This window comes from Prenolepis imparis, unplaced genomic scaffold, assembly GCF_030444845.1.
Source record: "Prenolepis imparis isolate NDT839.2.m4 unplaced genomic scaffold, iyPreImpa1.0 SCAF_7, whole genome shotgun sequence".
NCBI classification, from domain to species: domain Eukaryota; kingdom Metazoa; phylum Arthropoda; class Insecta; order Hymenoptera; family Formicidae; genus Prenolepis; species Prenolepis imparis.
Genome location: NW_028141165.1, coordinates 5274414 through 5301330, shown reverse-complemented (window position 1 = coordinate 5301330; position 26917 = coordinate 5274414). Strand labels below are relative to the sequence as shown.

General features: G+C 36.4%; 1 protein-coding gene across 2 annotated transcripts in view; it reads left to right on the top strand.

Moving 5' to 3' along the window:
* Nachralpha1 (nicotinic acetylcholine receptor alpha1) overlaps positions 1 to 26917 on the top strand; it is a 154769-nt gene that overhangs the window by 43984 nt on the left and 83868 nt on the right. For both annotated transcript variants that reach the window (XM_083041352.1, XM_083041354.1), the window contains one exon: positions 12773 to 13048. In XM_083041352.1, the coding sequence (XP_082897478.1) occupies positions 12791 to 13048 (258 nt within the window). In that variant the 5' untranslated portion in view covers positions 12773 to 12790. The remainder of the gene's footprint in view (positions 1 to 12772; positions 13049 to 26917) is intronic.

Below are 26917 nucleotides of genomic sequence, written 5' to 3'. Positions count from 1 at the left end.
TCCACTTCGTTCACGTAAAATTATTTATTCATTGCACTCTAAAAAATTAGATAACTTAATAATTGATCTAGAAGGAAGAAATGCGCGATGTGCTCGAAACGTTCGTCTATATACCTCCTACTGTGCGCATTCATATAGTCGTGTAAAACGTTGTTATCGTGCTTTGGTAGAAAAAAGCACCTGCAAGGAGTTTCCATATAAACTCGCTGTCGGAGGGTACTTCCTGGCGATTAAACTTTGTCGGAACATAACGGTTGACTGAATCGCATTGAAAAAAAAAGAAAGTCTGAGCGAGAGATAGAGAGGAGCTCTCTCTTTCTCTTTCTCTCGGATTGCACGTGGCTGGCAAGAATTTATCGATGAGTCGAGATTAAGGCTTGCCCGCAGATGGAAGCGAAGTAAAAAATTCCTCGGCCGACGCGCATCGATCGACGATGAATCGAGAGAGCGATCGGGCGTGTCATGCGAACGATGTCGCTGTTAATTGTTGCCTGTCGATGTGTGCAACAGCTACAGTCAACTGCCGTAAGATTTATATTTGCCCGCTATCTCGGGTGTATCGGTGACGGCGAAACGAAACCCGATTTCGAGAGTACTAAGCCCGTCTGACCAAGCAGGTCTGTGATCCCTAGGATGTTCCGCTAGGATTAGCTCGCTCTCTCCCGACATTTCCGTTTTCATCCCCGGATTTCGCGTTAAATATTTAGAGTCCTCCGTTAATCTCGCTGCATATTGCTTTAAACGGTTTTCAACGGTTCAAAGAGCACAACAGCGTCCAAGTTATTTCTTCTTTTTTTTTAATTAGAGAGAAAATCGTATTGCAAATTTTATTTCCGCAATTTTTTTTTCAAGATTAATTTTTCCAAGTTCTTTTAAAAAGAAAGTGTATTCGATTACTGCGAAATCTTTAGCTGTTATTGTTTGTACACAACATATAATAACGATCTCTTGAGAATTTATACGTTGACAGTTATGTATATCAAGACACTTGTTTGACTTGTAAAAACGAATTTTCATTTACAAGAAGAATTTTTATGCTGCAATGCAACTTTTTTAATTAAATCTCCAATGATTGAAATTTCCACCTAGTATGCCATTTAATATCAGCCTTAACGCCGAGTGCCGATTTATATGCATAGAGAATTGATGCCATCAAACGGGATGTTTGCAAACGATAAGCATTGAAAGACTTTCATCGTTGCCTCAGAGATAGCGATTTTAATAAACTTTGTTATGCTTGGGAACGTGAGGTCGTTGCTTTCAAAATGAACTTCCAAAGAGCACAACTCTCAAGTTTGTAGTCAAAAGTCCGCTCTTCGTTACTGCGAATGAATCTAAGCGTGAAACAATATGCATATAAAACGATGATAAATATTGAAATATTTGCAATAAAAAAGCGCAATAGTATTAGTATATTATATAATAGTTCGAAAATGTTCGACAAAGTTTTCATAAAGCAATAATGTTTACATACATGCACAAGCAATCTTAATATTTCCAAGAAAATCTCTCATTATTGTTAATTGCATTAATTATATTCATTACGTTAATTATAAATTTTGATTGCATTTAAAATTCACGATAAATATATATTATTTAACGCATAGTAAATGTACATAACTCTAGATTAGATATTATAAATGATTTAAAAATATATTCTTTTTCATTGAACGCTCAATAGCCTTAATGATGATTAATCTTTTCGAAATAAGATTTTTTTGAGCTATCACGAATTACTTTTAGGAATAATTTTACGGAAGAAAAATTGAATGCTTATCTTTACCGTAGAGTAAACTGCAATCCATTAATGATGCGCATTTTGCTCGCGGCATCGAGAGGGATGACGCTCGAAAAGCTGAGTTTTTTGAATAGAGCCTTCTCCTGTACGATCGCGGTTGCTTGTTCAACGTTCTTTTAGAGACACCAGCACTAATTTGCTGGATGAAAAACTAGCGTGTTATTAAGCTTCGTCGCTTAATTAGGTTAATGAGGCGATGGACTCGCCGCAATGAAATGACATCCCGCGTTATTTCAGAAGCCGGCGCGTCAGAAAATTCATTAGGAAAATCCTCCGCGACAGCGCGCTATAAAAGTTTAGCCACTTGAAGAAATTGCACGAACACAAATAAGAAGCGATTTAATATTCGTTATAAATAACAAATAAATTTTTAACTCGAGAAAATTTAAATTAAGGATTTCTTTGATTTGTTAAAAATTTTTCTTGATATTTTTAATTTTCTTTTCTGTAAGTAAAAAAATAGTGAAAATTATAATTTAGTTAAATTAATTTTTAGATTTATATAAGATTATTTACGAGCGTATAAAAGAAATGTCATCGCGTTATTTTATTTTTTAATAAGTTTTACAATTTTGTCTAAAATTGTCTTTGTTCGATGTGCCATTATCTTGTGGCATAGTGATAACTACTATAATTATTGATTAAGGAATAAATAGTAGTACTTTTTTTTATATTAACTATTTCGATTGGTATTATTATTATTAGATTTTCTCGAAGCTTGTTATGTTTTATTCATGCAGTTCATTATAATTGGCTGACGAGACAGATGTTAAAATTCATACATAGGTATTTCAAGAATCGGTAAAATATAATTTTGCTGGATATGCTACACGTCACATTTAACATACGCATACATACAGTTGCAAAGTCGATATTTCACAGTTGACGCCTAAACACGGTTAAAGGACGCTTTGCACTTCGGCGCTTTACCACAAGAACAGTTCGAAATGTTCCAAATTTACGATTTCCTGGAAGCGGTCGGTTCGAAGTACAAGCCACGGCGACGATAAATCAGCATTGTGCATGCCACTTTGAATGCATAATGTCAATTTACGTGAAAGTAGAATGACTTTTGTGAAGTACATTACACGTGTCGATCAAATCAGTACATTGTTGTTAATATTATTTGTTTTGATATCGCGATCACAAATTAGGTATACAGATACATATAAAACATCAGATGTCGAGCGCATTCTAGTTTTATAAAATTTCTCTAAGTAAATTTTTTTTGTGAATTTTTTATTACACATTAAATTAAAGCACGTATTTATTTATGAAAATATGTTTTATGTCTTTGAAAAAGAGAGAGAAAAAGAGAGGGTTCCTCGATTTTCAAATATTATGAACTTGTGCAGCCGACATAATTGGAACACTCGATTAACTTTACTTTATTACCAAGAGAAAAGTAATGTTGCATAGCAGGAGACTGTAATATAATATTGATTCTTGATAAGAGTCATATTAACGAGGTATTAATATCGAATAAAAATACAATATTGAAGATAGTCCCAATACTACTTCATCTCCAGCCGTTTTCAAATTCCTTTTATTAATTAAGTTTTTTCATATATTTGAAAAATATGCAGAGGATATAAAATTTTCTAATAATTTTCTTTTAGTTAAATATATATCTAATTTTTTAAAATTACTTGTAAAAATAAAGAATATAAAATTAACGTCTTATACATTAGATATTCATCATAAATTGTTTTGTTTTATTATAATAATCATGTGAAATTATTTTTATTAATTTTAAAGAAAATTGTATCTTTATACTTACATATTTCACATATGTATACACACATAGATACAATTTTACATTTTTGATAATATAGAAAGATTGATATTATTACATTATATTTTACGTGCATTATTTTTGTAAGAATTTCTTAGTTTGTCACATGATAGAGATTCCGCGATAGGACTTGTTAGATTATCGATCTTTAAATCTGCTCAGGCTCTTAAATCAACGCAGTTTTTCGAATAATCAAATATACTTATATCTCGCTACGACAATATCGGAAAAGAAAACAAAAGATTTGCATGATGTATGTCTTTTGCAAATACATGAAAAAGGTTCTCAGGACGGAAGAGAAAAATTAGATAAATCGTCGTATTCGTAGAGAAGACATCGCGACAATATCACGATCCATAGTGGAATGATGTTTCTCGGATGCGGCATCGTTTCTTATTGTAATCCCGTCGGTTCTATACAGAGAACGTCGCTGTCTTGAATTAGTTTATCCATATGGATTGCGATGGTCGGGTCGTATCGACGCGGGTCTCATAGATCACCAGGATTGCTTTCCCATTGTGTTCTTCATTCTCTCCATTTTGCATCTCAATGCTTCACCCGTTCCGTTTTCAGTCATTCTGCCACAACCATCCCCGAGCCGTCTCTTATTGAATTACCCTACATCTGACGAACGAACGACCCCCTTCGCGATACCTGCGTGCTCATAAAGAGAGAATATCATAGTGCTATAATATTGCGGTACTTTGACTTAGCGCGTCATTTACCGGGACTCTTACAGACTAGTACTGTAGAGATTAACATTGTATTGTATCGCTATTGTGTAAAATATATAGAGAAAGGGGAGGAATAACATTTCATTATGACTTATGCAAAACCATAACAGAATATAAACGCATAACCGCGTAGCGAATATTACGTTCGCATTAATATTGCCTACTAGAAATTTTAATAGAAACAATACATTTACAATGCCATACGATTACAATGGTATACAATACGATATCTTGACTGTGGAAGGAAGTTTAATTAATTTCGTATAGTCACTTATCCTTATTATTCCAAGAGGCTAATGGAATTTTAATATTATAGGCTCGATTTAAATATTACAAGAACTTTTTGGCACTCTCTCTCTCCTCTTTCGACATTTTAAATCGGCTTTACACTTGAGAAACATTTTAACTTGAAAACGTTAGAATGTTAGAAGCGGGAAAGAAAATAGCATCCAATTAAATTTTCGCTAAACACACACAAGAAACGTCGTCGATTTCACAAAACAATTTGCCGAATGGAAGCACTCAATATTCTACATACCGTATCAAATTAATATAAAAAAGAAATCAATAAAATATCATATGACATGTAATAACTAGACGCGTATACGCGTGTATGCGAATGTTTAGCTCAGGAAATATCAGTAACTACCGGCTCCATATAAAGAGATATAGCGCAGAAAAATCCTTTCCTTTTTCCTCGTCGTATAGACGCGCGACGAGCACTTTAGCACCGTCATTCGCGCGATATTGTTCGTGTTCACTAACAGCCACGCTATTTGAATAATTACGAGTCGTAAAGCGCAATATTTGTCACTTGTGCTGCGCTAAATTGCAACGGCAATCCTTGTCATTCGATGAGAAAAAAAAAAAAGAGAGAGAAAGCCGAATTTCGTGGCAAGGGGGGGAAAAATCACGGACGATGTGTAATAACGCACCGATTTTTTCTGTCACTTTTCTTTTCTCTCTCTTTCTCTCTTTTAATTTTGATTAACGGTGCACGAGTATGCGATCGCGGGCGCTGTTCCCAAACGGCAAGGAATAGATTTACATAGCTCGGTCGAAAACGTATGGCCGTGCGCGAGTATTTCCAATGTACAATGTAATATCGTATAGCGACGACCGATTGATTTTTCCGATACATACACATACACAGATACATGCGCGAGTCTTTTAGGCGAGTCAGCACTCTACGCGCCAACAGAAATGTTTTAATCGAAAATTTATCGCTCATGGGAATCTAGTAATAATTCATAATCTTCTTGTATGCTTCGTATCTCTTTGTAATTGAATACATTACACTCCGATAGATTTAATCCCATTCCTGTCGACACAATTTACGGGATAGGAGAGGGAGGGAAAGGAGGAGAGAGGGAGAGGCGTGTTGTTTCTGTGTACGAATGCTGTGTACGATAATATTTTCGCTAAAAGACTATTAACCGAATCCATCCCCGTCGTGATATGACGAACAAATAATTTCACGGCGATTTCGATATACATCTCCCTCTTTGGCGCGACAGCGTGACGTTTATAGCAACGCTGGATAGTTATAGCTATCGTTATGTAACTTCGGAGACCGGATATATTCCGTCGCCTGCGATTTACGAGTGATGAAACAGATCATGGATCTTCATGGTGCCGGCATCGTCTCGCGTGCGATTGAAACGCTCTGAGCTGAGAGAGTAGATGTACAAATCGTCGCCTGGCGTCGCGGGGCAATTCATTTTCCGTCGATTTATCCGAAAAGCCGTTGATACCGAAGACTCGTGAGGGGATAGGACGCGAGAGAAAGAGGGAGAGAGAGGGGTTGGGGGTGCACAATTGATTTCTTTCCCACCATCACAACTCCGTTCGCCTCCCCGCCTCGTCAAGCGTTACACGATCCATAACCCGCACGGCTCGGCCAGAAACGAGCCGGATGAGAGCGCCGTAAATTCCGCGAGCGCTCTAAATTAAGCCGCGTCTCGTCTCGGCTAAAGAGAGGTATGCGAGATTGTAAAACGGCGGAAAACCGGCGCTGATTTTATTGTCAATTCTCTGGTCGTCCTCTCATCCCCGACTTAGGCGTTGTACTCTTTCTTTCTGTTGTCTACAAATTGTACCTACCTACTTTCTCGTCTCTTCTTTCGTGACCTGCAAAATGCAATTTAATGTAACGTGGAAATCTCAATCATTCTCCACAGGGTTAAAAAAACGTGGAAATAAAATCGCATCGAAGGAAGAAGTGGAAAAGAAACACAGTACGCTTTTTATAAAAATTTAGTTACGATATATAAACTGAATTATAGGTATATGTCATTTTTCAATTTATGATACTTTTATATAGCTTGACCAAAATTCTTTCTTATTTCATATCAGCTTTATGTCTAAAATGCAACGTTGCAAATCGGTTCAATTTATCATCTGGCTTTATCAGGCATTGTACGTATACAATAATATATAATATATATATGTATATGTATGTATATATATACACACATATCTAAAATACATGTCTTGAAACTCCATTGTATCTTTGAATATTGAAACTCTGCGAATCTCCTTTTCGGTCTGTAGCAAACAGTATAATTCTACAGACTATATATCCAAAATCTCTTGCATTGTACTTTTTATATTTTAAGCATGAGAATAAAATTATATCATTGATTGGAAATTTTTGAAAAAAAATCTTTCTTTAAAGATTTTAATAACCATACACTGAATATGAAAGAATACAGAAGTTCTCTATTAATGTAATAAATATCAAGTTGAGATCCAGAGATCGGACTCAATTTATCACTCTATCTCGACATTTTCGTTAAAATCGGCTGCAAATTGCTAGAGAAGTTATAATTAAAAATGAAAGTTAAGACCGGCAAGAGTGTATATATGGAAGACGCACACATCCGGTATATATATATGTATGTGTGCATATATACAGAAATTCAATACTACCTCTGGATATTGAAACTCCGCGATTTTCCCTCTGCGACGCGACAAAATGCCGCTCTCGTTCTCTCTTCATATCGCATGGGTCTCTATCCAATCGTCTGCCTCTCGTTCCCGTTGATTCACCCAATGGGAAAGGAAATAGACAGCCGGTCCAGCTGATACAGTTCCGCACCGGGTGCATAATAGTCTAGTTAGTTGGTGCAGTCGGTACCAGATTCGATTAGCCTCGTTGCAGTTGCACGAGCTGCGTGGCAGCTTTAAACGATAAAGCGATACGTTTGAGCTGTGCTGCATTACGTTCTTCTTGTTTGTATGGGGGAGAAGAGATGTGCAACCTAGAAAATAGTAAACACACATTTACGAAATAACTGTCGTGTTGTATAATACGATGTCTGAACATATCACGCAGAGTATATTACTTATTATTATATTATATACTTTTAATATCACATGTCTATCGATCCCTTCTGTTTTCATTAGAAACTTGTTATTAATAACGAGAATAATATATGGAAAATGCTAATGAAAAAAAAATTTATTTTGCGAGAGATATTCTTTCATTTTTCGTTCCTATTAATAGATAGAAAAAAAAGAACAGTAATATTCGGGAAAAATATGTGTTGTATGTGTGTGTGTGTGTGTGAATATTTTAATACGCATTGTCAATTTAACAAAATTTGATCACAGTCATATAAATCATATATTCTTTTATTTTTATTTTAATCGTAATTTCCCCAATTATTTTTCGAAGTTAACTGTACTTTATTTCGGAGAAATATATTTTAAGATATATTTTATTTAGCTATTTAAATTTAATTAATTTTAGCAAAAGAACAATATCTATCGATTGATTTTGAAAACGAAGCTCTTTCAGAACGTCGATAAAGGTTTCCGCGATGCCAATTTCGCGAAGCGTGATAAATTATTACGCCGGCTAGCAATATGTCACACTGCCAGGTAGTTTAACGTCTCGCAATGGACGTAATACATTTTTCTCCATTTTTCGATATGTGTCGACCGTCTACATCGGCTGTCGTTAACCGCTATACAGACATCGCTTTTCCATTCGTCGCAAAACTTGTATGAATCGCTCGCAATCCCCTGATCGTTACAGCATCGCATCGCATGTATTAAAAGTCGGAGTTACAGGAGCTTTCACGTGAAAGTCAGTGGAAAAAAAATCGACGCTACCGAACGAGGAAGACGTTCATGGATCGCGCAAAAACTTTCGACACGTTTGCTTGGCCTCTTCTACCGCGCGCCGATTTGTATCCTTCGAATGTCTGATGGTCTGCCATTCGTTTCTGATTGTATACATACTGGTGCACTTACTGGAATTTTTTTGTTTCTCTATTCTTTTTCTCGGGAACAAGTCTATTTCGCGTTAGTTCGTCACGCGGAGTTTTTTAGTTTCGTCGAGCCATATTAATGACTAGGTATATATGAATTTTTCAAATTGTTTTACACAATTGCGTTTGACATAAATGTAATAATTTAGCTGTAATTATAAGACATATATTTTTTCAGAAACTATTTTCTTTCTAATTTTTTTACATCGATAAAAATGAAGATGGAAAGATGGAAGATATTTCTTGCACAATATAATGCTGATATTTTTTCTCTCATTTCTTTTCTTTCAAAAATTAATATTTCACGTAGAACATATTGTAGTGTGCCTTATATAGAACTATTTATTCCATGAGAAAGAAAGAGATACTCTGTTGACGTCAGTGTCGGGATACGTTGTTGTTTATTTAGTAACCTATCCGAACTTATTCCTATACACAAGTTCGAAAACGGAAAACAGGAGTATCACGTTAGCATTTCTCAATCATTATTATTATCGCCTTCGGAAGGATCGATTTAGTTTTATAAAAGATGTTTCCATTATCCCGACGTCGATCATACATACGATCCAAGATCCCGTAACTTGTTTTCCGAAGATACATTGGGCGTGCGAGGGAAAGGATGGTTAAATTGATCCGCTACTTGATCCGGATTGATGGATGCGGCGGTCACGGCTCATTATTGGTTCCATTATATCCGCTTCCTCAAGCCGCATCCGATCACCATCGGACAAGCTGTTCAATCGACCTGTCCTTTTATCGTATAACGAAACCGATTATCTGTTATATAGTGTATTGTTATCACCGATCGGGACCGTACATATATATACATGCTGGTCGCAAACACATATACTTAATGTTAGTTGAATTGATCTCTGGGGTTTTCGGTCAAATGTTAATATAGGCAGGCCTCCATATGTGTGTGTGTGTGGTACCCATTGTTATGTAAATGGTCACGTGAGAATTATCTAAACTTCAGAATAATATTTGTATATGTATAATGTTTGTATGTATGTATTGACTATAATTGTGTCTCCCAATATAATAATACATAAGAAATGGAATATGTGAATAGTTGCATTACGTATTTCTCTCTCGAATAAACGCTTGAAAAAGGAGCTTTTGGAAATTATTAATGTAGGTAACTACATACTATAAAAAATTGAATGTAATTATTAGTTTTGCTTTATATTTATTGACTTATAGTTACTTACGAGATTGATGAAATATTTAAGAATTTTTATAAAAATTCTTAGTTTTTTAATAACAATAAGAAGGAAGAGAAGAGAGCAGACATATAAAAATAATTTTTATAAATTGTATATATTTCCAGAAGAATACAAAAAATAATATATTATTCGCGAAATAATACACAATTTTTGTTATTCAATAATTTTTTTCAAAATACATACTTGATATAAATTTTACGAGTCATTTTTTCTTTTAAAACTACAAGCAACTTTACGCGAGTTTCTCCATTTGAATTTTTAAATATGTGTATTTATATACTTATATTTTATATACATGATGAAAAAAAGACTTAAAAAACTTTTTTTTGGATTATTGCACATATAGTTATCTCTATTGTATTTTCCTTAAAAGTTTCGATAGAATACATTTTAGAACGTGTTTGAACGCTCTTTGTCGCGCCTTAGTTTAAGAAGAGGAGTATCAGAGCGCGAGAAGTTACCCTAATACGACCAAGTAGTCCTTCGAGGCATATGCTGATAATAGCGAGGTAGGCGAGGTAGGTCAGCAAAGAAGCGATAAAACTTCCTCGAGAGCTTCTCCTCTCCTCCGCCTTTTTGTGACACAACAATGTCGTTCAAGCCTCCTTTATGGGCGACTACGCTCCTCGTCACGGGTAGTAAATGACTTGATCTACCAGCCAACCGGTTACGTCTTACGATGGTGACTCGCTTCAGGAAAGTTGACATCGACGAAGTATTATAAAGAATCGACAGGCGACATCCTCGATACTTTCGAGGTTCGGCTTCCCGTTGCGCACGTTCGCTATCTTAATACACTGTAAAGATACAGACGATATGTGAAATACGCTAGGATTTCCTCGTAACAAGTTTTCCTCGCGTGATATGGAAGCAAACAGTTTGTTCTCTCATTCGACCCTTCCTTTGCAGAACAATCTCACAATTAATTAGCGCCCCGTTTAATGTATTCGACAGCAAATAATTTAATTCGTTATTCCTTTATGATGTTTGCGTCGAGCAAATTAAATTCAATATTGACACACAGTATATTAATTTAGTCAAGTCACACTTACGAATTTTACCTACAAACATTTTTTGCTCGTATTCGTAATTATTGTCATATATCGAACATACATTTTCTGCGACATTTTCACATTTTTTAAAAACTTTAAAAACTTTAAAAAGTATTTTTTAAAACTTTAATTTTTAAAAACTCTTCTGTTTTTTGTAGTAATGTAAAATATGCAAGTAACATTTGATTATATATTTTTTTAGATATAATTCATTATTTAAAAATGTGTAATAGCCTTATTAATTTCTGATATCATTTAGATAGAAGGATTGTTCATTAAATGTGCTAATTTACATAATCTATCATTTGGTTTATATTTTATAACATGACATTAAGTGACCATACAATCTTGTGCGTTACGAGAATATTTAATTTTAATTGTAAATTAAAAAATAAACATAAGAAATTAGAAATAGTATGTTCAAGAATAGGAAACGGACAACTAAATAACTTTAGCATGAGAATTTACTGTGATCGATAACTGTGGTACGTGAAATCGATAGATGGAAGAGAAAATATCGTAAATTCACGACAGAAATGTCAATAAACAAATAATCCGTAAGCGGATACGGCAAAGTAACGATTTTATTTTACGATAAAATATTTCATCTCTCTCGGTTCCGTAACTGTCCGTAATTTTCCCGAATAATCCGTTTTACGATCAAACCTGCATTATAACGATGGATCAAAAGTTGCAAGCACTCGCGAATTATCCGCATCCTAATTTCTTAACGACACGGAATCGAGCGTGAAAAGCGGGCTAATTGCGAAGTCGTTTTAGTTCTTATTCCAAGTGAGATTTATATATTCGCTCGTAAAAGAGCGTTCCTCTGGAATTTCTCTGGCTTTTTTATCGATATCTACTGTCTTCTTTTTCATTTCGGATAAAATGCGTCGTAAAACTTATAATTATTAATCGCCTACCATTGTCCGCGAGCGATGTCTTATGATTATAATTTATATAAAATATTTGTATAATTTTTTCTCTCGATTACTTTTCCAGATTACTTTTAGACGACGACTTGTTGTACGACTGCGAAACTCGTATAGAAAGCGAAATTTATATTCCTTCATGTAATTGTCCTTCTAAATTTGTTCTTCGCAAGATTTTACACTGAACGGTCATTTCTCAAATTATCGACGACGTTTTTGCCGAAGAAATTTTCCATTCATTTATAAATCATTCTCGTTGATTTTTTTTTATAATCTTTCGAATAGTTTGCTATTTTCACATGATATTTAATTTAACAGCGTGATGGTGTATATTCTGTTCACTTTTTATTTAAAACAAAACTTTATTTTTTATTTGAAAACTTTTTTCTAAACTCTCTCTCTAAAAGGATTTTCTATAATAATAAATATATGATTCTCTCTCTCTCTCTCTCTCTCTCTCTCTCTCTCTCTCTCTCTCTCTCTCTCTCTCTCTCTTTCTCTCTCGATATATTAAATATCTTGACAGTTTTATATATATATATATATATATATATATATATATAAATTGATTTTATATTATTACTAGAGTATTCAAACGCAATGTGTTATTATTTCTCTCGCATCCGCGCTACATGCAGCAACGAGAATATTTCAATAAGTTTTCTAATTACCGCCGACTTTAGAAGCTTAAGGAGCTGTCGTAAAGTCATTCTGCTTTATCACGGTCAGAATGTCCTGTAATGTTGCAATGTGAAACAGCCGCAGGATAATTAGTGCGCGAGATGGATTTTGGCGTTCATGTGCGCGCGCGCAAGAGAGAGAAAGACAAAGAGAGAGAGAGAGAGAGAGTGAGAGGGAGGAAGGAAGGGAGATCAACGAACTCTGCATCCTCTTTCTCCTCCAACGTTCAACATCACGAGGCATGCATTACAAAGGAGCGTGTAATTTATTGTTAAAGGGGTGGACAAGGCGTACGATGCTTAGGGATGCTTGGACGAACGACGGTGGGAAAGGCTGGTGGCGATGGTGGTCCAGGTTGGGCGGATTGCTGGCGATGGCGGCAGCCATATCCTGTCTCGTTGCCCCGTTTCCGGGCGCCTCGGCCAATCCGGAAGCGAAGCGTCTCTACGATGACCTGCTGTCGAACTACAACCGCCTCATCCGCCCTGTTGGCAACAACAGCGATCGCCTCACTGTCAAAATGGGACTACGCCTCTCCCAGCTCATCGACGTCGTGAGTAGACCCCACTTAACCCATTATGCTGCCGCATGAATAGCGTTTATACTCTATATAGAGCAGGCTGCATCCTCCTCTCCGATCTGGGGATGCACGCCAGATATGTAGAGCAAGAGTACTTGGATATGAAATAGTACAACATGTTTCATCGATTGGCTCTACCTACGGAGAAATGACATTCGTAGAGAGCATACGGTTATTTTATTTTAACGAAGTCAATGAAGCGCGAGTAGTAATGATAATGGATTTAAGCGCACAAATTAAGAGCATATTTTATCTCTACATTTTTCTTCTCTGTTTGTTTTTATTTATTTATTTTTTTTTGCGTTGCTCGAAATTATGTCACAAAAATACTAGATCGTGTATTGAACGGCGGTTTTCATGCGTTAATATCAAAAATATTTTCTCTTGCGCGCTGCATCTAGAGAGAGGACGATTTAGAGCTTTCAATTTATGTCTAATTGCAAAATTATATAAGCAATGTCTAATTCCCTGGATCAAGTTTTGATAAAATATGCATGCGTTGCATCAATTTTCCTATATTATTCAATTTATTTAATCTGCATTATACCACGCCACTCTATTTATTCGATATCGATGTACGTGAATGATGCAAATGCGAGATGATATAATTCGCGAAGCTTTCTTAACTACTATACGAAACATTTTATCATAATCCGAATTAAAAATTTCAGCTGGAATTAAAAATTTCAGCATATGATTTAAATAATATTTATCATTTCAACGATACTCGTAACGTATATCAAAGAAAGTATAACACTTCTCTCTCTAACAACCATTTTTACTCTTTTCATTTAACATGTATCTCCCTTCTCATTATATATCCCGATTATTATGATGCAGGACAGAACACATTTCACAACTAATTGTATCTAAGTTAATTTACATGATTCTTCATAATAATGGGCCATAAGAGAGTGCCGAGTTTTATCAAGCTTTTATTTATAATGTGAGATATATAAACAATTGATTTTTTTCAAAATTGCCAACACATTCATACATCTCGATCGAATAATCATCACGTGGTTTTCGTTTATGTTGCGCTCATCCGAAAAGAGACATTCAAACCGGTTGCAACGCGTGGAATACGGATTATGTGTTGGATGTGTGACCGATAACGGGACCGTCCACGTACTTGCGGCGATAAGTTGAATTCCGGGATTCCGGGAGTTCCTCTACCGGAAACGGAACTAATTTACAAGCGAAGGGATCTGTGGCACTCGAGCTATTAATTGCCATAATCTGATCGTCAGCAATCAATCGCATCTCGACGAGGAACGCTCGAAACTAAACGTATACGCGCGCGCATACACGCATACACACACATATGCACGAATACGGATCGATGTGTTAGAATTACGTTGATTGTCTCCCCTGCCCCGCATTGTCTCCCACGGTTATTACATTCGAGTTACGTGCCCGCGACTCGATCTGAATTTCGGCAGTAATTGCCTCGATCATGGATCTCTATCGACTAATACGCGCTTCTGTCTAAACCATAATTAATTTGTTTTCGGCTGGGCGCTTACTGTCGCGCATTATCGACGCAGCATTCATCGACTACGAATTTGATACAGATAATGTTATCGATACTCGAATCAAAATGTAATAGGCACTTGATTTCAAAAATAGAGATCTGTAAAGTTCGCTGTTGTCCGAAATAATTCTCGTTAATTTTTTCCCATCACACATTTAATAATCACTTAAATTGCATCCAAGAGGAATCAATGCGATTTTAACATCTTATTTTATTTCTACTATTTTTGAAATAATAGGGATTCTTTTGACATGATTATTATTAATATCTAAAATAAAGATGTTTAACATTTGTAGGAAGAACATTTTTGAGGAAAAACTGTCGTGACTGTCAAATAATTATGTCATTTATTTCTATCGTATTAGACTTACATTAGACGAACTATAATTTGCGATAAAATTTAAAACAGTCTATTTAGAATTTTTAATTTGGAATTCCATTTGTAATTTTATGTAACACATGATATCGGAATAAATAAAATAATAAACTTCTGAATTTTATCAATGAATTATAAATCGTCTAAAGTGGATTTCAATACATATATGTATACTTTGTGCTATTGTCTAATGAAGTGACACTTTCAACATTTGAATGCTTTAATACACGTCAATGATTTTAAACGAAAATTACAATTCCGCGGCTCTCGTTGCGCGAAATGTAATAATTGCTAACTACGAACGGGGAAATTGTCCAATCGGTTTATCATAGTTATACTCGCGTCTACAATGTATTTATATATGATTCACTCGAAAACGCACGTAACTTTTCACTGACTGAAAATTCCGTAGCGGGACGTAAATACTACTTAATTACTGCGATGGTACGTGCAACGAACTCCCTCGTTCTGCGGACATCGTCATAGAATTTATGAAACAATTGTTGACTTCGGATTACGCAACGGAGGGTAGCAGGGTCAGAAATAACGAACACGTATATACTTTGGGGGTCGCGTTATCTAAAGCAATATCGCGGAAGCGGGATACTCGAGGCTCGAGGATCAACGACGATTAACATCGGATATCTCGCATGCTTTCCACCTCACGTATGGCGATGTTTGTTGTGCAACACAGCCAATGCCCACTTTTTACTTTTAGCTCGATGAAAGCTACGTAATTCGATCATTAGTCAAAGACAAACGGTCAACTGTTTCTTTGCACAAGTGGCCGAGAGCTTTCATTTAATTATCACAAAGTCGCACTTGAACACTTCAAAGGTGTCGAATAACGATCTAAGGACAAGTGCTTCGAATTTGCAAGTTTAAACGTGCACTTGAAACTCCTGTCTTCTTATATAATTACCGATTGCGATTATTAATCTTCCTATTCAATGGATTATTAATTTTCTTAGTATAAAATTTTAAATTATATATCTGATAAAAAAACAATCGTGATACAATCAACGAGGAGGAGACGTGAAACGAATATAATAAAAAAGTAATTTAATTCTTTGAAAAATTCTTTTGGAATTTACTTACGATATTATCAGCATTACGGTAACCGATTCTGGTCGAGCCAATTGACCGCGGAAGTGCAATAATAGTTGCACAACTTTTATGAGAAATTCGAATGATAAAGCGTGTCGCGTGAGAGGGATGTCCCTGATTAAATCTGCACGAGCAACGAGTGCGCGAATACGTTAACAGACAGCCGGAAAGCATAGATCGCCTGGTTCGTAACCGGAATGGTATCCCAGCGGGCTCATAAGAGGACTGATTCCCCGTCGTAGTAGTTCGACCATTATTTACACGGCCTCCTTTTCAAGGGAATCACCTCCTTGGAATCGCACTTGTTCTTCGCGGAGCACCTTTCCTCTTTCACCCTTCCGCATCGATTCTACGGGGATTTACGAGCAGCAGCACAACAGTAGGCAGCGAGATTGACTTTTACTTCCGCGGATGGATGCAGCTCGAAATCACGCGCGTAGTTTTTTCTCCTCTCTATCCCCCGAGCACGTTCTCTTTCTCTCTATCTCTCTTTCCTTTATTATCGCGAAAGGATTTTCCTGTTGTGCGCGGAACGTGAGGAATCGCGAGAGAAGCGCGGAAATTCGAAAGAGCTTTTATTCGTCAAACGATAAATTGCGCCTCGATCAACCCGCATTACGAGAGCTTGCACAAGTAACCGGCTGTTATTAAATCAATACCTCGCCCGATCAAAATGACGCTCCTTGGCCGTGAGATCGAATGTATCCTATATTTTCGTTCGTACAAACATGTTCTCTTTTTTTTATCTTCCTCCCGTTTCTTTTTATACAATTCTCTTCTCTTCAATTCCTCTTTTCGGTTTTATTTTCTTTCTTTTCTGCAGTTTTCTTATTTAAACTGCAAGTCGCAATATAGGTCGTTTTCACTGTAACATTATTTATCGAAATTATTTCATGAATAAACGTACGTTTACTTCACAAAATGTAAAATCATTGTGTTCCTTGACAGCGCGGCTCGTTATTAATTCTATGATCAATCGCTTGGGGGTCGAGTCGCAAATATGTATCGCGTCAACGATTGCCGAATCTCTTCGCGTAGAAACGCAAAATTGTCGATCAACTGTCGTCGATTACGCGGTCGATTGCATCCGATCTATCTTTCTTTGATCGACAGGCGCATAATTGAAGTTTAGATGGGGTTGGGTTGCGGAGCAACCGTGTTGTCACAATTTTCACATTCGACAGTTTCGCGAGTTTTTATTTATTTGCGGTGAACTATACCGTGCAGGCAGAACCCTTCGGTCCACTCATCGCGGCTTTTCGTTTCTTCTAATTAAACCTCCCGGACCCATGTTACGAAACTGGAAAGTGGAGCGCACGTCCGCACGTTCCGTTCGGAAATTCTGCGCGCGTTTGCTCCTTCGAGTAGCAAGAGGATTTATGACGGGGGGATGGCGATTATCGATTGCGCCGCGATCATTATTCCCCTTAGAAGGCATACTTATCTTCGAAGGAGCGTCGCTACTTTTATTTTACGCGGAAAATATTGTTGTCGCGCGGACATTACTTTCGTAATTTTACGCAATAAATTTCGAATCACGATAGTGCCGATATTTTACATTAGCCTAGAATAGTAATATAGAATTGAGAATGCAAGCACACACACACACAATTCGATATAATTATAAATAAATCGATTAATAAATGATGCAATTAATTCTTTCACAAACAACACATTATTGTATTATTTAATTTTTTTTTATTAATTTTATTAATATATGTAAATATACAAGTTAAAAAATATAAATAGTTGCATAATTTATCTGCTGTAAACGTTAAATTATCCGACTTTTGTAACATATTTAATAACGAGAGATGCAAAAACGGTATTTCTTCTTCTATACAGTTATTAAACAGTCAATCAGACGCATTAAACGTATTAAAAACAATGTTGACATTGTTTTCTTGCTCGTCTATATGGAATATGTGTTTACAACGAAATATTAAAAATAAATGAGCATTCTATATGTTCTTCAGTTACACGCGATTACGTAGAAATCAATCAAAACCTTTTTGTTTATTAGAATAACATGGTGAAATGATTATAAATGCTCGGAGATTCTGTTTAATTTAACGAGAACTTTGTAGTATTGTTGATACGTTCATTTTCTATTAATGTGGGAATTTAATAAATATAGAGTATAGTAATTTAAATTTATGGCACTTGATTCCGCAGATTAAATCCGACCAGCCGAGTTGGACTTTTAATCGAATGTTGTTTGCGACCGCAACATCATGTAATTGAGACATCTATACATGTCATGTATTTTATTCACGCAGTAATTTTTATACATTTATAATTTCATATCGCAGGTGTGTTTGCGTGTACGATATTAATAAAAAAAGATACAAAATTGTATATTTTTTAATTGATATACTTTTAATTGCTAATTAATTATAGATCGTGAATACGAGATATTAATTTTAAATGAAATTTAATTTACATAATCGCGGATATATTTTACATAACAGTGAATAGTTTTTAAATATATCCGGGGAAGCGGGAGAGGAATCAGATTAATGGACGTAATAGTTGCTTATCTAAATGCAATTTCGTTTAAAAGCGAACGAGAATTCGTATATGACGTGTCCGGAATTATTATCTCTCTAGCGCGAGATACGGATATTAATTGACATCATTTTTATTTTCCGAACTATACGAATTATATGAATGTTTTTCGCAGACGTTCAAATAGCCTTGCGTTGATTAGCGCGTCAAATTGAATTAACTGATGTAAAAAGACGGACGGTGCGGTGCGCCTTTCTTTTTTCGCGTTCTCGCGTTCTATTTCACGTCAATTAAGGTGACTCACTTTACGTAATCAGGGATTACAAATTCGCTTTCCTCGGGTTTCTCTTTTCTGCCGAGTGGCGAAATAAATCTCATCGTGTCTTGAGAGGAGAACGTCGGCGACGTGGTTGGTCCTTAAGGTTTGCGTTACAGAAGGATCGCGTTGCCTCGTCGTTATCAACCGCCGCGTGATAACAAAGACACGTTTTTGCTCGTTAAGATTATGAGAGATTGTTTTTTTTTTCTTTCATTAATGCGATTCGATATTTCACTCTTACTCTCGGAGAGTTTTGCCTTCGTAGCGAAGGCTCAAAAAAATCCCTGAATCTGCATATTATTGAATTCTATAGATAATGCGCGATGCCTATACCATTAATTATTGCGATTAAATTGAGCGATAATATGCTGTTATGGTGAGGATTTTTAATCCGATAATAAATGACACTATATTTTATCTTAATAGCTTGAAGGGAAGTACGTTCAAGTATATTTTTCATTTTTTATCTTCGTACTTGGTAGAGAAAAATGGTTGAAAGATAATATCAAGAAATTCATAAATGATGAACTTCAACCATATTCATTCTCTTTCGCACTTTAGAAAATATCAGCTTAAAGATTTCAACAATTGAGAGATTACGATTAACTATCAATTTTTTGGGGGATTATAAAAATATTTATAAATTAGTCAGAATATCTGAATACTTTCAATTTTAAATATTTAAAACGTTGTTGGGTTTTATCTCCTGTGTATGTGTCTTCATTTTAAGTCTACTAGATACTTTATTTTTATCCTTTCTTATACCCTCAAAGTTATTGAATAGCCTCCCTAGTAGATTGTGGTTGTACTTTGAGCGAGATTGAACCAGTCCATTTACATGCCGAGATAAATCCGCTTTCCGGCGAACCAAATGTTCGAAGTCGATATATTTTCGATTACCGTGTCGTGCCGTGCCTCTGCCTCGTGTCTGCGAAATTGATGATTCCAGCGGCGGGGTATCATTGATCCCGGAGAATAATCGTTTTCGGCCACCTTGTTTCCGGCCACCGCCAGTGGTAATTAAGTCCCCTATAGTTTTCGCAGGCCATCGGTTCAATTTCCAATTGTTGTAACTACCACCGGCGAAACTTGGTTGCCGCTGCTTTCAGCGAGGACAAAAAAAAACCAGAATCGTCTCTCACCGCAAGTGGAAGAGGCGAGTCCGCGTTTCCCGCAGTTACTCCGGGACAATGAAAATTGGTTAGCTCATTTTCTACGACATTCGGAGCGCCTTTCCTATACCGGCTCATTTAATTGCACGCGAATAACCGTGCCGGGGTTAATCGCCAAACCGCCATAGTTCGAGGTCATTACAGACGAGTGCGCGTTGAAAAATTAATTTCTTTTGTTTCTCGGGTCTAGTTGAAATTATTATTTAATGCGACACGTGAATATATTGCCTTGTTTAATAGTGTACAAAATATTAAACCTGCGAAATTAACTCTGGAAACTACGAAATGTGCACGATATTTTATTTAAAAAAGCTGCTTATATTTATATGTACTTATTAAAAGAATGAATTTGCAAAATTTTACGCATGTATTATGTGTGTTTATTAAATATACAATTATTAAATTTCATTAAATATATAATTATATATAATTTATAAAATATATATAATTTATATATTATATATAATAATATATTATATATGAAATAATAAATACGTTCAAAAAATATATCGCAACATAAATAAAAAATATTTTCTCGATATAAATAAATTTTTCAAAACATTTTAATTTTATATTATCGTGAAAATACATTTCGGTACGAGCGAACATTAACGAGCGTTCATGATTATTTTAATGAGTGAATTCAGTGCACTTTTCAGTTGTACGACTCAGCATGCAATTGCGTATGAATGATTGGCTCGGCAAGTAATGGTTTTCTCCTTCATTACCAAATACCTACTGCAATTAAATTTCCCTTAATTTTCACACAAGCCACTGATCTCCTCGTAATTCTAATAATTAAGCTCACTGTGTTCCTCTCTCTACGATTTCCAGTCGAGCGGACGTTCAATAATGCGTTTCAATAGACGTTTCGTGACTAATCTGACAAGCGCTGCCACTGTGAATCCGCGTGCTATTTTCATATTATTCTCTTTATCGGCGCAGAAATTTCTTTATCAAAATCTATAACAATGCGTAAAAAAATAATAAAAATACAGCAGAAAATTGATGCGATAGGTGGTTTAATGACTAATGATTTATCATAATCCTGAAAGATATCTGTATTTATAAATATTTCAAATACTGTATATTTTGTTACATATTTGAATTTCATAAATTTCACAAATCATTAATTACACATCGCGTAATGATAATATCGAGGCATATAATTCTCACGGTGTACAGTGTGGTTACGAATAATAGCTTTTAAATGACATTCTGTATACGCGTGTATCAGAAATTGATGACGGTATGATTAATGATTTCACGATAGGTTTAATACTACTGGTAATTGAGTTCCCTATAATGGCACATATTCCGTTGTGTTAATAATACGAGTAGTTCGGCTTTAAACTTCTGGGGATCTCCGGGTTTGTTCGTTGAACGCATTTAATCGAAATAACTAAAGCTCGATAACTCTCGAGAACCGAATCTACCAAGATGATTGAAAATTGAAAAGGAAATCGTATATATATATATCGAGTTCGTAACTGACGGATTTCAGAGAAAAGGATCAACCTTAGTCAATATAATAATTCTTGATCAACCCTCGCGGAAATTTTATCTGTTTACATACCGCATCCTCGAATCGAAAATTAACTTGATATAACGATTAAATAACGTTGACGGATAATAAGGAACGATGCGATAAGAAAGTAGGTTTATTACGTTACAAAAGTTAATAATATCGTTACCCTTCTTCTCTTCTGCGGTACACCGATATCTGAAAGGTGGAATGTATTATATATAAAAAGCTTCCTTGATAGATGAGTTTCTTATGTGCGTTCCTATTTTGTGGATTATGGGAATAACGTAATTAGGTGCCTTCCCTCTCAGGCTTTGCCGCGACGTCTTACGTCACCAGTTAACAGGAAATCCACTTTACTTCTTGTCACGTCATATTGCATTAAGATTTGCACCTCGATATAGCTGTTACTCGCGAGAATAGGTAAATCGCGTTGCTTCCTAATAGTATCTCCAAGAAAGCACGATCGATGCCCGGGAACAGGTTCAAAACATCTTTAGCAGAAGGTTAGAAAATTCTTTAACTTGGAGTAGGGAGTCGTATTTTTACGGTTAAATATTCCTGGTCCTAATTAGCTTTTAGCATTTTAGTAAATTTTTTTTCTATAATTTTGATTTATTTATATTTTTTTAGAGCATCTAGCGTGATATATTCGATTCTCCGGGAGAATGAATAATATATCTACTTCTATTAACGGTGTCATCTGCGCGATGCGCAATTTTCGCGAACAAAGCCGCCGCCGGCGGACTCGGTTTATCGATGCGAAACGGCGACGTTGGCATGCAGTGAGATTAAACTGTTTATTACAGCATCGCAGGGGCGCGACGTTCGGGATTCGCGTTTAAGGGATGCCAATTTATGCGTCGCCGCGACGCTAAGCAACGGCACGTAAAATCCGGGACGCTCGCGAATGCAAATGACCGTCCGGGGCTAATGATCGGGGCGCAGGCGGGATGAGAGAGAAAGAAGAAGAGAGAGAAGAGAAAATGGTCGCTAAAATTGAAAAGCGCCTTGTCGGACGGTCACGTAACGCGAGATCGACCGCTCCTGTAATCCGGCCACTGCTCTCCGGAATGAGGATGGATGTTTAAAGCGCGCCGCATCGGCTCCCTCAAAATCGTCCAATTTAGGCACCGAACATCCTCCCTCGCGCGGCCCGTTAATAGGGAATACCGCCATAGGGAACTTAATTATCCCAGCTGTCCTGTAACAAGGGCGGGAGGGGGAGAGAGGAAGGAGGAAAGGGAGGATTACTCTCGTTCCATTGAATCTCGTCGTCATTCGTCCGCCGCCAGCAGCGCGCCGATTTGTTACCGACTTGATATAGCTGCTCCAAGTCGCACACTCTGGATCGTTGTCATCCTTGTGATATATTGGAGAGCTGTCATTGATAATCACCGCGGTGCTTCGCGACTATAGGTCTGCCTGGTAGGCTTAAACGCGGGTCTGAGGTGTGTCATGTTCAAGGAGAATTGGAATTGGAAATTGATATTTCCCGAGTAATATATTTGCTTCGCGCCGCTTTGTCTAAAGTCTATTGTCAGGTTAAATTGATTTTAATGCGTTATAAAGCTGTATGATAAAAAATTTTGATTTATCTCTCGATCTTATATTTATACATATATATCGATAAATTCGTAGCAAAGTCTTGTACTATCCTCTATTCATTAAATTGAAATTAAAAATTCTTTAAAATAATAATACGAGAAGTCTATCGACTGTGTATCATCAATAATAATAAATTTAATTAAATTTTGTATACGTTAATTTTTAGCTTGCCTCTTAATTAATTTTATATTATTATAATGGTTTTTCTTTATAACAACGAAATTATTTATTTTTCAGAAAATTGTATATTCCTGGTATATTTTCTTAGTGTGTTCATGTTCAAGATATATTTCAATGCGCGCTCTTGATATGTTATGCATATATTCGCTGTACTACATTGTCATCCCGCACGGATGTGTGCGATATAATCCCGGATAAGAAAAGCGGCCGCGTGACTCGCATCAAGTATCGCACCGGGAAATTTTTATTCGTCGCACGCGCGTGACGGCAAAATGTGCGGATGCGTTAAATATAAATGAAGCCCGATATGAAGGTTGGTTAACCCGCGGTGGCGCTCGTAGGGGGCTTTCAATGTTTGTACGACCTCGACAATCCCGAAAATCCCGCCCCTTCAGCGCGCCCTGTAATAATCTCCACGGATTTACGAGTCGTTCCATTCGAGAATCACGTCAGCTTATATGCGGAATTATGTCGCGCCGCAGGATTGTAGATGCGTGGAAACGCAAAAGCTCGTACTCTCGCATTCCTTGCTTCCGTCGAGAAAAATCGCACGCGGAAAAAGAAAAACCGCGCTGTCGATTAATTATTATCGATAGGCCGACGACTTATTTACGACTCGTCGACACATTTGCATATATTTGAAAAAAGATACGAAAAACGCGGCGAAGAGTTTAAAAGTTCTTAATATATGCAATATGTCATGCATCTGAGATGCATAATTTTTTTTTTCACGCTCCTTCCCGACAAAAATTACGCGATACTGAAATTGCGCACGCACAATCGTCCTTTCCCATATCAGCTACCGGCTACCGCAACGACGACAGCTATGATACGAAGGAAAGAGTCGAAGGGGATGGGGGTAGCTTCTTTCTTGAAGGGAAAAGTAATAAGATTGCGTTACGATGCATTAGCTGCGAGCGGATTAATACGCAATTTTCCTCGGTGCAGCTCCATCCAGATATAACTTTTCGTGTCTGAGGGTGCTCTGTGTGGACATTTTTCAATTTCCTGTTGTAGCTCGCCACGGGCGAATATAATCCGAGGAAGATGTAGCATCTACGGGAGCTACAGGATATTTCGCATAAACACGTCGGTTGCATAACTTGAAATTATATTGTATGGAAGATATTAAAGTAAAGGGAGATTCACTTTTATATATATAATATGTACAATATATATATATTTGAAAGAAGCTTGATTTGCTTTGTTTTTTTCGAATTCAGAACGTAGGTATCTTTCACAACGTTTGTGTTTTTCTCTATATATATTTAAAGATTTGCGGTTTATTTCCCCATATAAAGTATTTTATACATTCCTGGATAAAAGGCATGTGTAGTTTTGTTGCGATGCACAGTTGCGTAAAAAAAAAACCCGGAGAGACGCATTAAAGATAAGACCAGCGGCGTATCTCGACAATGACATTTCAGATGCATCAGCTATGCCATTCCACGGCTATATCTGACGCTATGCACTAGAAATATCGATTTTTGCGTAAAAGAGTGACGAGGAAAACCCGCGCGTATCTTAACATTGAATCGAAGAAACGTAAGTTCCGCGCTTTAATCTCGTTATCATCGAGACTCGGTTATTTGTCGTTGCCTAATAGAAATCGAATTTTTGTCATGTCGCGTACTGATAGTGATATCAGTTAAGCGCGATTTCAGGAAGAAATACTTACTTTCACCCGTGTAAGTGATTCCTGATGAAACTTATCGAATAACGTCTATCACTTCTCGGTTATTAAAGCTTTAAATGCCAGGGTGTTGTCTCTAATATTATATAATTTCTAATTCTTCATATTCGCTTGAAATTAATTAAAATCATATAATTTTGATTTTTTAAGAAATTATTTTTTACTTTTGATATTTTCAATATAACGTGAATATAGATATTTCAACAATCTTAACATCTGTGCAGATAATTTTATCAAAAATTTAACAAAATAATAAAGTGTTTCAATGTTTCAAGTGGAAAATATACGTATATAAACTCTTAAATTATTAAACTTTACAAAAGAGACAACGAATTATGTATTAAAAAATAGAAAGAAAATATATCATCGCATTGTAAAATTGCAAATCGAACGTTGTACACTTTTACATTTTACCATTCCAAGGAGAAGAGAGTCCCTTCTATATGTTTTTGATAGCCCATTTTTAGCCAACTCGCCCCAACTCATTACGGAATCCTCGCACCTTCCTCTCTCATCGTAATCGTATATTCTTTTCTACGTATTAAACCGCAGCCATCTCCTCTTCTTCCTTCATTTTCCATTCCGCAACTTTCGTCTTCGCGCGCCTATCGTCCATTTTTCCCCAACTTTTTTCTAACTCCTTTTCCATCTCATAATTCCCATTCTCGTATGGCCGAACAAAGGGGGATGTCCGTTCCCTCGCTCCTTGCGGACGTCGAGACAACGCCGTCTGCCCATTGTCGACTTTCTTTTCGCATCGGCTAACTTCCGCTTTTCTCCGTGCAATTTTCATCGTTATTCCATCTTCGCCCGCGCATCCGGGAAAATCCGCCTCTACGCGAAGTCCGCGAGTAGCGAGAGCGTCTAAGGGAGAAATTAAAAAGACATTGTGCTCCTGTCGGCGGCCGCGAAATCGAGAGTCCTTATCTGCGAGATAAGACGTTCACGAGTGATCACTCTTTCTCTCTCTCTCTTTCTTTCTTTATCTCTCCTTCCTTCCCTATTATATCATTTATACACGCCCTCTGTTCGTAGCGAACGTGTCGCGATATAAAAGCACGGATCCATTATAAAACGGTGTATACAAGCTGTTCCTCTTTCCTTCATCGTATTATGTATGTATCTCAGAAGCGGAAAGAGGTGAAGCTTGGAAACTACTTTTCTCAAAAGCAGCTTGCAGAAGTGCAGAATGATGGATGACTATGCGTGGGGGAGTAAAATTCACTTTCAAAATTGGTCAGATAGAAAAAAAGAGAGAGCGGAGAGGGATGAACTCAATTAGAATACGTGGAAATATAACATAGATCCACATGTTTATTTAAATAGATTATTTTAACGATTCTTTTTATAAAATAATACAAATTGTTTATAGATTGTTTATATTTATAACAATTTTCTTATTTATTATCACGTGCGCGCTTTAATTCGAGATTTGACGCAAGAATACAGCGTTAGCATTATTTGATTCTTTTTAAGCACGAAGCTCTCACGCGATTATTAAATTATTCAAAATGCTGGCAAATATATGTGTGCATTACGGAGTCTCTGTATACTTTTTAGTTAAACGTTGTATGCGCGCGATTTAATAGAGTCCCCCGAATTTCTTTCAAATACACGGTGCGCTAATATGTTCTCTGATGGTAACGCACGACGTATAATTTCGCCAAAAATCATATTGCACAACGCAATCAGCGAGGCGCGAATATGAACGTCATATATGCGCGGACGCAAAAATTCCGTTTCAGTCCTTGACATTTGCATAACCGAGTTTCCGGAATCGCTACACGTGTCCGAACTATGAAGCGGAAGTGAGATCGTTG